General features: G+C 39.6%; 1 protein-coding gene across 3 annotated transcripts in view; it reads left to right on the top strand.

The window, feature by feature from the left end:
* The window catches only part of MSRA (methionine sulfoxide reductase A), a 233518-nt gene that overhangs the window by 141087 nt on the left and 79799 nt on the right, over positions 1–12632 (top strand). For all 3 annotated transcript variants that reach the window (XM_088534350.1, XM_088534351.1, XM_088534352.1), the window contains exon 5: positions 11224–11330. In XM_088534350.1, the coding sequence (XP_088390476.1) occupies positions 11224–11330 (107 nt within the window). The remainder of the gene's footprint in view (positions 1–11223; positions 11331–12632) is intronic.

Here is a 12632-nt window from a genome sequence, read left to right as displayed (position 1 = left end):
ATGCACAGATCAGCATTCCTTCTCTCCTAGGAATAAGCTGATCTATAAGAAGGTTGTTCTGCATAGCTTGGGAAGTGCTTGAGGTGGTGGCTTCTTTGTGACTACTGCAGGGGGAAAAAAAAATGAATGATGGTGATATCCTGCAAAAGATGCATGTCCTTGTGGAATTTCAGTGTTTCTGTCATTTTGTCTTAAGATTATGGAGACATAGGTTAGGTCTACATTGCCCTGTTTTGGCAATAAAGGTGACGTTCACAGAGCCTTCAGGATTATTAAGATATAAAGTTGACTGTATCCTTTAAATTGTGTCCTTGTTGAACACCGCGGTTCTGCTGGCACCTCCACGCTGGGTGTCTAGGGGAATGTGGACTTTGAAACCATCAATCTGTCCATGTGGTCCCTGAGATTTCACAGGAGTCTTAAGGTATTTTTAGACATAACCATTACAGAAAAGGGCAATTTTATATTGTCTGCCTGACTTGTCTGTATGTTACTGCCTCAGCCTTTATGCTAACAGCAGCAATTGCAAAGTTCTGTGATCAAGCTGAAGACTTGAAGTGAAGTGAAATTCAGTGTAGTTTTCAGACAGGACTTTCACTGCCAGGAGCAATTCTGCTGGTGGAACCACCCTTCTGGCATTAGCCCTGATCTAGCCCTTGTGAGCCAACTGGAAAGCCCAATTTTATGTACATTCAGGCAGAAAATATCATGTTTCATCCAATCACAAAGTTTTGTCGTTATTTGCGGAGAGTCAGAAACTATTTCTCCAAACCTTTGGAAAAAAATCTATCTGAGACCCGAGTTATGGTGCAAAAGTCATTCCTGCAAAGCGCTCTGCAGCTCCTAACCATCCAAACCCCAAGGTTGTGAAGTTGACATCTAACCCGTGTCAGAGACTTCAGCCCAAACAACTACACCCTCTGGAGTGACCCCTTTGTACAAAAAGGCCACCGTGTCCCATAGGGATCTGGACATCTACTTTTAGGCTTCATTCTTTAAGTCCGAATACACAAAAAGGCAAAGTTACCCCTAAGTAATCTCTTTTCTGCTTCTTTCTGCCGTGAAGAAGTCCTTATCTTGCCAGTGTTTGTACAGGAAATGCTAGCAGAGCTGATGTTTTTCCAGCAGTTGAGGACCATCTGTACTACAACAAACTCATCACCTGCCAGGTTTGTTCAGAACACCTCTTAGTCCATATGTCTTCTGCATCCACAATAAAGAAGAGATGTACGAGCCATTTCTCCTCCCTGTGACCTTCCAAACGGTTTGGCATTTAGCCTTGGTGCTGATACATGAATTCTCCAGATTAATATCTGGTTTTCATTCTGCTGACCCATTTTCATTGCAGAGGGTATATTTATTTCTCACCAATTTTGAAGGACTGTCCTTTTTTTAGACATTGCACAAGGAATCTATCATCTGCAAATAATTAAAATTAAACACTGGAAATGACATTGTATTGCTAATGAGCAGATGTGTCTACTTATACCAGTGGAAGAACAGCTGTACACATAAAAAATGCTACAGCGACCCTAAACCAGCATTATGTATTCTGCTACAGGCCTGTAACTTCATTTAGAGATTAAAGAACAAGGAAAAGTAATCTCTCATGTAAAATCTAACCATTTTTTGATATTTTTTACATTCCTGTGAGTCTTTGTATTTTGCACAGAAGTTGCAAGACTCAAATTAAAGCCCAGAGCACCTTACTCTGGTATTTCAAATGTTATTAAGAGCCTTGATGGTTCTAGCCTTATTGCAAGGTGTAACAAAACCAGTAGAAATGCAAAATCTATTGTCACTAGATATATTAAATAGTATTCGAGATAGAATTACCAGCCCCTAAGGGAGCCATTCTTGGTCCAATACTCCTCAATATTTTCATTAATGACTCAGAGGATACAGTGGAGAGGATACTAATTAAATCTGTGGTAGAGACAATGCTCGGAGGTTCTTGGAGGAAAGGAATAAAGCAGAGCTTTGTGCCGATAAATTAAAAAAAAAGCCATGAAAATCCATGTGCTGAGATATAATAAAGATAAATGTACATTGGTTCATGTGGGACTGAATACCCAACAATAGAAATATACACTATTTTGGTTGGTAGGGGAGCGTTTGCAACTTCATCCATCTTTTTTGGAATGGTCTATGAATAACTGGGAAAGCCCTGGCACAGCAGGCGCGTTCTGCATCCTCATGAGTGCTACAGGGTACCATCAACGGTTGCGTTTTTGTGCAACACAAGGCAAGAATCCGTGGTGCCACTGAGCACTGCTGACTTCTGTGTTGACATATCAGGACAGCCAAGAAAGTTACAGATCTCTTAAAACATTCAGAGCGTCTTCTCTTAGCTCCAGATCCTTCTAAATGCTGCTTTTCTGATTGAAATCTCAGTGGTGGGATATGCTTGACTAATACCAGGCCACTACCTCAGCCACCAATTCAGTGGCTCCTTGCTCAGTGTCGCTTCATAGAGACCCGTGGTCTGTACTTTTTGTAAAATAGCAAAAATACCCTTCACTGGGGGTGCTTTAGCACTCTTGCACTTTGAGAAGGAAACTTGATTTCTTTCATGAACTGAGCTGCTTGTTTCAGCTTGCCTCAAGGATATTATATTGTTCCTGTGTTTTGTCCTTTCTCTGGAACTAAATATGCATTAAAAATAAATACTTATTATTAAACTGCTTTGCGTCCCCGGGAATTTCAGCTGTCATGACCTAATTTGCATATTAGACTCTTTTTATTTGAATAAATTAGAATAGACTTTTTCTGACCTGTATTTCCAGTTTGGGAGCTGTTGTTTTTCCGTATCACAGTGAGAAACTGAGATTTGACTCTGCATCTTCTTAATGAAGGGGAGTGTTTGCTAGGGCAGGGGTTGCTGAGCCGGCAGAACCGTTTGCATTGCATAAAGTGAGCGGTGCTGAATCAATTCTGGCTCAAGGGCAAAAGCCCTCCAGGGTTCTGCTTTCTTCTTACCTTTAAAACCCCTTTTAGCTTGTTTATTATATATATGGTGCTGATGTGTTACCCTTTTCTCCAGAACTACTGGAGATTATCTTTTTGTCTTGCCACAGTGAGGAAAATGCTGCCCTGAAGATGAGAAAAGCCATGGCATCAGTCTTCTCTACTGCTGAAGATGATATAGGGGCTTGTAGGCTATGGGAAAAGCATGCCCATAAATTGCAGGAAAGGTTCCTTTTGCACTGACTTTCTGCATCGACGAAGAACAAGTCTGGAAAAGCTTTTGTTCTATTAGAGTCTACCTGGAGGTCACTTCTGGGTTAGTTCATAATTATAGCATGGCAGTGGTTCGTTTTAATTCAGGCATGTTGATTTTTAATTTCTGGCCGAAAATCTGGGCTTGTCAATGCTTGACTGTCTTCAGCAGCTTTCAAATATCCATGAAGTCAAAGGGTAGGTGGTGTGAATAGCAGCAGCTAGATGTGCACGCATGGGTTTTTTAGAAATAAAAAAGAGCAACCTAAGAAAGTCTCTTCCTGCAGCGTTTTTGGGGATGTTCCTAATGTTTATACAGAGAAAGCAATAGGCAAAGTTAAAATAAAATTATACCAAATGTGCTTTTCTTCGTCAAATAACTCACTTGTGAATTTACTGTACTGAGGTCTAGGAATCTGAAGCAATGAAGCATGGCATCATTAATCATAGTTTATGGTGATTATTAGTAGGCTTTTAATCTTTGTTTTCATGTATAATTAGGTACAAGAGGTCAAAGCCAACTCACTTCTAAACAACAATATTTTCAGTGAATGACTGTTTTTCTCTGTCGGCAATTTTCTCTTGCATATTTATAAGAGTGTACTTGTCTGTGCTTTGAGAGAGCAGTGTCCCATGAGTTTATCTGCTGATAAAAGCGAATGACGACACTGTTATTTTTATTATTACTAATTATTTTTATTACTATTGCAGTAACACCTGGTGGATCATAGCAGAGTTAATTTCACAGTGCTAACACATACTAGGACATGGCTAAATATAAGAAAGATATTAGTGAGTGCCAAAAGAAAAGAAAGGAGAAGGCACAGAAAGGACACAATAACAAATCTGTGCAGTTCCATAGCTGAGCTCTATGAGATCTATACTTCACCTGAATAGTTGTATTTCTGAATTATATTGCCTTACATGATTAGTTGTTATCCATTTTTGTAAGCATCACAATGAGGCTAGTCTATGAAGAAGAGTTTCATGACCTCTAGTGTCCTGCAGATTTCTCTTCTGTGCATCTATCCCATGTTGAATGGTATTGGGATCTTCAGTCACGTTGATCTGGTCATGCAGACATGTCAAGATGGATACAGTATGAAATAAAGGCACCTATGTTTATGCAACCCCATATGCATGGGATGTGTCAGCTTTCATGATGGTCAGTAGAGTCCTAGTTGACATGGTCAGTTGAATCTGGAAATGATGCCCTCACCCTAAGTTAGGCACCTGTGTTTGGCCACCTGGAGCTGCCTCTTGGCTGCCTCGAAACTCATTTTGAGCAGCTCCAAGATGTCTAAGATACACAGATTTGTCAGGCAGGGCACAGGGTTTATGAGAAACCCTCAACCTTTTTGAGCAGCAGGATACATCATTGTGCCAAAAAGGTCACTGGACACCTATGGCTTCTCAGTCGACTCCCACCTGATGTCAACAGTGCAACTGTTAACTACCTAGGTCCAAGTGAGTAGCTATAAATTCAGAGTAAGTCCAAAATAAATACTAATATTCTGTAGTTAAAATCTATAGATTACAATGTATTAACAATGACTTTACAGTCAAAACTTTGTAGTTTTGCAGAAATGTGACTTGCAGTTATGTGTTTCAGATTCTGTATGAGCTAATAGGCAAACTGTATCTGGGTATCTGTGCACTCGTTCACTTAATGAAATACTGTTGCATTTTGGAACATACATAGAAACAATATGTTAAATTAGGAGTTACCAGAAATGGAGACAAATACCATTATTAATCATTGTTATTTTAGGAACTATTCATAACTGCATACATTGAACCTTAGCCTGAAAACCAAGCTTAAAATCTTTAGTATAACTGAATATTCTTGATTGATATTAAAATGTGATTATAAACCATAGCAGAGTAGTCCAACAGTAATCCAGTAGCATAGGCTGGCTTGGGCAATCTTTCAAAACTGATTTTGGAGTTGCTGGAAGGACTTTCTCCACAGATGTTAGCATGAACCAAACTATTTTCATGTGACATGTTGTTGATACGTGGTGAGAATTGGTATTTTGGGGTCTTGCAATGGTGCCAAACCCTCTGGACAGGGCATCGTTAAGTTCTCAGGAGCCTATGGATAGTGACAGACTGTCCTCATATTAATTCATCTCCTTCCTAGGTGGTTGGGGTGAAAAGTGGAGGGAGAGAGGGTGAAAACGTGGAACTTGTGGTATGGAAATTCATCTCGCTGCAGGGTAGTGTTGAGACCATCTCCTTTTAGGCCAACCCCATGGGTCCTCGTTCCTCAGCCTCCTCTGGACACCCAGGTCCCTTTGCAGCCCTTCTGCTTCTTTTCACACTCTTAGCTCCAGGTGACCCTGCCTGAGGAGGGAGTTGGACTAGATTATCCAGCGGCCCCAATCCCTGTGATGTTTTAGTTTCAGTGCTCCATCGGAAATCCTGGAGGCTTGTGGTTTGATGAAAATTCAAGAAAAAAACCCAGTACTTTTCACCTGAGACTTTTGCCACTGAAGTGAAGAAATTGTTCCAAACAAACGAGCGTTTTTTATCTTTAACAAGCAAATTAATGTAACATTGTTGTAGCTGTAATGCTCCAAGTACGTATGCAAGTCGGAGTTTATAGGGAGAGATAAGGTTTTGACAGACCAAATGATACAGGTGAAGGAAGCAGATAAGCTTTCTGCTCTTCAGTTTACACAAACCCTTGAGAAGTTCAAGTGAATGTAATCACTAGACCCGTTTGTGAGGACGGCTGCTAGCGATTATTCCAATACTGACTGTCATCATTTAAGGGCTGGGTGTGCTACTGTTTTGGAATACAATCATAATTTATGGGAACAGTTTCCCTCTCTCAGTAAAGAATTCTGATCTCATTTTTTTTTGTGATCTTCATAGATACATACAAATACTGTGGTAAAATCAAGACTATTCAGGATCATGCCTTGGGCTAGAAAATGCATGCCCTATTTATACAAATGACATGGCAAAATGATTTTATTTTCCTCCAGCTACATAGTAGTTGTCCTGTAGGTCCCTCCTTGGTACTGAAAGCTTTGTAAGCCTTGTGCTTTATTAACAGTATAAAAGTTTTCTTTAAATCTGAACAAGCTCAGCAATATATTGTCACCTTTGACCTCTTTTATATTTCATTAATCCTTCCTGCACCCCAGAATTTTGAAATTTGCCAACAATTCTTAATCCTTAGCACTGTTCTATTAACATATTTCTTCTTTAATCGTATGCCCTGGATGGTTTTACTTTCTCTTGGCAACTTTTAAACAGTGTAGATGTAATCATTACGGTGAGCGATGACATCAAGCCAGGGGGACATGGTGCAATTGATTTTTACTAAATAATTGTATGATGAGTTGGAGGGAGGAATTTTATTAGTTTTAACTCAGCAAGCATTGACTGGGGAAAGGAAAAGGGCCAATCAGTAAAGCAGGTTTTTGCAGGTATAAGAAAATAAATGACAGCTACAGAAAAGTCTATAAATCACAGAAGAAATTATGATAAAAATAAGAGCTAGGAACTGCCCTTTAAGATTTCACTGTGTGGCACAGAAGAGAGTAACAGACCTCAGTCATTTATCTCCATTATGCCTGGGATCCTCTGAGAACAGCAAGGTTGAAGAATGATGCCATTACATTTTTTTAAAATGATTTTCAAATGGAGAGAAGATAAGGAGTTGTGTAAGTGTTACTTTGAAATCATTATAGAGAGTTGAGTCTTCAGCATAAATTCCTGATTTAGCCAATAAAATAAACAAAATATATTCAAATTCTATCTATAAATTCTCTGTCTCTGAAGCAAGTTATGTGATACTGGGAAATATATATTTTTATTAAAGCTAAGGATGTTTGTTATCGATCTTAAAATGCTATGGAATTGGGAAGGACAATGACCACTCAAACCGTAGTATAACAGCGTGATAATGGCTTTAGAGGGGCGACTCTTTGGCTGTAGCTAAAAAGTTTTGCAAGTAGCTTTGACAAGGTATAAAAACAGTGCAGGGAGAAGCACTGACTAGCTAAATTGAAGAAGGGAAGTTTTCATGTATTCCAATCACTCAGATCAAAGGAGAGCTCATATTTGCCCTTGATCCAAAAGAAAATGACCAAAACCTAAAACTCTCTCCTATCCAGGTGCTTCAGAGAATACTAAAGTATAGGAGAGAGGACTTTTGTGATTCTAAAGACATTTCTTTGACTGTTGTCTCCAGTGATTGTCTCTGTGTTGCATAACATTCTAAACCATGATTTTTTTCCCCCAATATCTCTGCCTAAAGTGTCAGTATTTCAGCCTCCGGGTACGTTCGTTCCTGTTGCTGTTGGCTGTGTTCAAAGTCGCTGGTTAGGGGGACAGGTATTCACCTTCCTGACAGTTACTCTCTTGCTCTGTTGTCATTTGTAAGGTACAGTCAAGTGAAACAGGGTGGTTTTACCAACCCTGAGCTGGCCTGGTTGGTTCTGGCGTGAGAGATGCCAGATGGACCCACCATAAAGAGCTTCCATGCACCATGGAGTGCAACAATTTGCCTTTGGTCTGGAAACCATCACCAGATACAAGTCACTTGGACTTCTGCTTCATCTGCCTCAATGCACAGACACAGGGTAGCCCTAGAAAGTCTGCCTGGTCACTTCTAGTTATAGAGCAATTCCTCTGGAACTGCCTTGGTGACCTAGTGGACCAGGTCTGATGGGGAACATAAGACATCATTCTCAAGGCCTTCTTGGGGCATTTTTTTAATAGTACCTTCTGGAGAAGATATGGCTTTTGATGGCTTAAAATATACTGCTGCAGAGGAAGGATTTCTTGGTGTTTTCTTATTCTCTTTCTCAGTATTTTCTCATTCTGTCACTGCAAAATTTCTGAAAGGGTTGGTGAAGGTCTTTTCTCCTGTCAGAGAAATTATCCGAGCATAACCATATTGTCTTAACATCTTTAAGAGGCAGCCTGGTTGTCACTCAGCCCAGAAAGAAAAGAAGGTTTGGGTCTCAGTAACAATTTCCCCATGTATGTGAGGGATAGAGTTATGCTCTGGATCTGCCCTAAATTTTATCCTTAAATTGGCACTGGGATTTCTGCTGAGTCTGACAAGAACCGAGAGGGAGGAAAACATCCTGCTCAGTGTATGACAGCATAGATACTTTGCAGCAGAGGCAGGAGCATTATATGTCCCTTTAGATGTCATTATGGAAAAAAAAAAATCTCCACTCCACAGTAGTTATTTGCAGGTTATCCACAGAGAAGATTGAAGCCATCTTGTAGAAGAGCAGTTGTAGGCAATCAGCGTTTCCCTGTCTCGAAAATCTGCTCTGAAGGTGTTCAACTGATATTCTGCAGGAATTACTCATTATTTCAGCAGTGAAGATTTAGAAAATCCTGCTTCAGTCCTTTGATCTGGAATTAGAGCAAAATCAGATGCCTCTCTCAAAAATGGAGTTTGTTACAAGTGGAACAATTACTTTCTCCTTTAAGAGTACAACGGTCTCGTTTTCAGTAATTTGTTTCTTGAGAATTTCTAAGGGAAATCTTATCCTGAAACACATTCATTACTGACCAGTAATGGAAGTGTCTTGGACAGACAGTCTTGGAAGATATTTAAGATACTTAAATGAAGTCCTGTTGACATCACTCACCATAAGCTGAGTTAGCGTCTCTGTCTTTTCATGTCAACATATCAGGCCAGCTTCAGATCGTAACATTATAAACTTCGCATAAAAATCATGACTTTAGTGGAACCATTTTGGTGTACCGAGGATCAGATGTTGGCTCATGTCTCAGCAGAAAATTTCATGGGAGCCTAATGTGTATTCTGTGCAGGTAGAACCCGTAGCGTTCCAATAAGAACGGCTTTTGATTTAATAGCACACAGTATCTTCTAGCACCATTAATGTCTTTATTAAATTAATTAGCCATATTTTTACATTCATATCTGAGGCCTACTGTATATAACTGGAGTGTTATGTTAACCGAGAGAGACAGAATGTCAGCATAGACAAAGTAAGAGAGACGTTTCGCGTGAGGAAGAGGAGGTAACGACAGATGACACTGTGGAATTTGCAGATAGCCAAGCAGAGATCATTGCTGATTTAGTAGACTTCTTTCAGACGAAGACAAGATTGTTAAGCTCAATCATTGTACCGTATTTTTGTAGTAAATTTAATTTCTTGCCTTGTTTGTTACTCATTGGGTTAGTGAATCTCAACGAATAGGAGTTGCCAGAGGGCTTTAAAAAGTCCATGATGGACCCTTGAGAAGTAAATTTGCACATGTGAAGTAGATTACAAATAGCAGCAGCAATAGTCATATTTGATAATGCCTGTACACATAGAATTTATTTTAGTGCTCTGTAGTCTATGTGGCATAGTCATACAATGCATTAGCTATTCATCGCTTCAGATTTTGGTACAAATTGATTTAAATTACAAATAAAAATAAATGAGATTTTAGGTTAGATGATTTGTCACATGAAAGCCACACTTCTGGGCAATACTGATAGATCCTCTTCAGTCTTTTTTTGCAGCTAGCAGATGGTGTAACAGGGCAAGTCAAGACCTCAAGGCTAGAGGGACCATTATTATCACAATCTAACCTCCTGTATAGCTTATTCAATAATTTCATCACTGAATCATATCTGCTCTTTGAGCTGTGGAACATCTTTGGGGAAAATACTTAGCTTTGATGTGAAGACCTCAAGAAATGGATGTGTCTTTACAGAGATTGTTCCAGTGATTAGCTCTCTTCACTATTTGAATGTCACATTCCTTTTTCATCTGGATTTATTTACTTTATCTTTCAACTGCTCTCCCTACTTGATGTATTTTTGGCAAAACGAAAGAGCCTTCCTCCTCTCAGGTCATCTCCACATGTAGATATTTGTGTATCAGAATCAATTCTCTTCACCTTCTCTTCAATAAATTAATTAAGCCTACCACCACGCTATTACTATTTAATGGGTGCCCTTTGCATATATTATTTAAACTTGTTTATCTTTGTGCTCAGAGCACCATGCACAAGGGCTCTTGCTAATGTCAAACTCCTGAAGAGCCTACTAGAAACCAGTGTCCTCCTCCATGTACAGTGAAACTCCATTTACAATTATTTTGGTAATCTACTCCCTGGTCAGTTGTTAAGTGGTTTGCTAAGCAATAAGTAGATTTATAGAATGCTAATGCTCAAGTAAAAGCAGTATTATATCATTTTGCCATCCAAATTATCACACACAAGTGGCAAAGAGAATTTAGGACCAGAGATTACTTATATACCTTTGTTTATTACGTCTTCCCAAATCCCCCAAATTATGGAAGGGATGCTCGTCCTAAGCATTACTCATGGCAGGACAGTTCTAAACCAGTCAAGCCTTCTTCATGCTTTCTCCCCATCACATTCCTCTTTCCGAGGAATCCTTGGAGCCCAGATTTGAGAGCTTCGTAAGAGTCATTTCCTATCTCCATAGATGATGGTGATGCTCGGGGTTAAGAAGTTAGCTCCAGATTTAATTCAGCAACACGTGTTCTGTTCTTTTAGCACAATCATTGCACTGTGTGTACAGGAGAACAGTCACATCTGAGGGAATTTTGCATCTTTCTCACATTAAAATGTAATCCTTCAGTACATGAGATTTTTTTAAACACTTGCTAAAATCAAAGTTCTTTAAAGCATTTGCATGGTTCAAGATAATTTTAAGAGTACCTTGATTGCAGTAACTGCAGCTTGATTATTTAAGGTTTTACACCTATATTTGACTAGTATGTGATTTACCAAAATGTAAAATGCTCCTGTTTAATTTGCATGTTATTTAAACAGAAATATCAGAGTTGAGTCTCTTCAAGACTATATAACCAAATAGCAGCTTGGACTTGCTAAAAATACCCGCTGAGTAGGTTCCTAAGAGACTGTTTGAATCCAGGTGTACAGAACGTGCTAAACGGAGCTCTGCTGAGTTTACGTGCTGCAATCCAGTTGGGTAGGGAACATTTTCCTGATGGGACAGTGTGTTTCCTCTCTCTCCAGGGATGCGGCAGGGGAATGACTTTGGCACGCAGTATCGTTCAGCCATCTACACGTTCTCGCAGGAGCAGATGGAAGCTGCCTTGAGATCCAAAGAAGATTATCAAAAGGTAACGTGGGGCAGAGCGTGGAGTTGCTTCATGTATGATGAGCACAAACTCATTTCGTGGTCTGCGCCTCTCCTCTGTGTTTCTGTTGGTGCAGAGTGTTCCAGTACTGAACTTTGTCCGTGTTTATTTTAGATTCCAAGTTTCCTCATGTGACTCATTTTGATGACTTTGCGCAAAGAAAATATTTCATTCTTGTGTAAAAATAGTTTTAATCTCCTCTAGAATTACACAGATGTGCCACAGCAAAGGCCTATGACCTTAAGGCTGTGCATGGTCACCTGGATGCCATACACTGTAGGGTATAGCAAAAATTTCATATCTAAGATTTCTTGAACTTGGAGATCAAGTCCTGCTCACTTGTAGAACTTGGCAGCTCAGGATCACCCATCAGAGATTGTAAGATGCCTCTATGAAGCCATTCTTTAGCTTGATTTGACCAAGTGTGTCAACCAGTGACTTAGTAGCACCCTCTGTTATCACCCTAGATTTTGTGTGATGGAAGATAGACCATTGCCCTTTCTCTACACAACACCATTTAAATTCATTGCAGGTGGGTTCTGTTTCTTCCCTGCCACATGAGCTATTTAGGGTTGGATGAAAGGTGAGAGATTACTGACTCCTTTTCCTTCTGCTAAGAGGGTGATGAAGCACAGCAAAGGATTGGGAAGCTGTAGAGTAAGCCTTGTTTGTTTTGATGAAAAAATAGGTATGTGAAATACAACTAGCCACACACATTGTCCCCTCTTGAGAAGTGACAGGTTGCAAAAGTGCACAGTGATAAACCCTTCATAATGTACAAGCAGTGAAGTTAGACTGTTTTCCAGTTACTGGAATTGCTGGTGTCATCACAGTTGGAGAGTTGGAGGAGCTAGCAGATTATTTTACTAAATATCAGAAAGGTTTGTTTGAAGGTATTATTTTCTATGGGGGTTTATTTTGGCAGGTTGACCTAACTGATATCCTTGTATGAGACCTAGATTCGTGAATCCAGCTATGGTAACTAATGATAAAAAGCTTCCTTGTAGGTTCATTCAGCATTTGTCTCCTTACTGCCATAGTGAACAATATTCAACATTTCCTGCTATAGCATCTGTCTAACGCAGGGACTTTGTAATTGCAGTCTGATCTGCAATGCAAGATCTAGATTCTGCAGTAAAGATACATAAATTCTTACAGCATACACAAAATAATCCCCTAGGACATCAGTGCGATATCTAGAGTAAGTACTGAGAGGAGTTAAGTGAATATTACCTTCCATGCTTTCATGTGACTTCACTAAAGTGCTGTTATGTTGAAAAGAAA

This window comes from Tinamus guttatus, unplaced genomic scaffold, assembly GCF_059628265.1.
Source record: "Tinamus guttatus ecotype Peru unplaced genomic scaffold, ASM5962826v1 Tinamus_guttatus_pri_ptg000548l, whole genome shotgun sequence".
In the NCBI taxonomy this organism is placed as follows: Eukaryota; Metazoa; Chordata; class Aves; order Tinamiformes; family Tinamidae; genus Tinamus; species Tinamus guttatus.
Note: the sequence above shows the minus strand (reverse complement) of the source record. Positions and strands in the feature narration are given on the sequence as shown.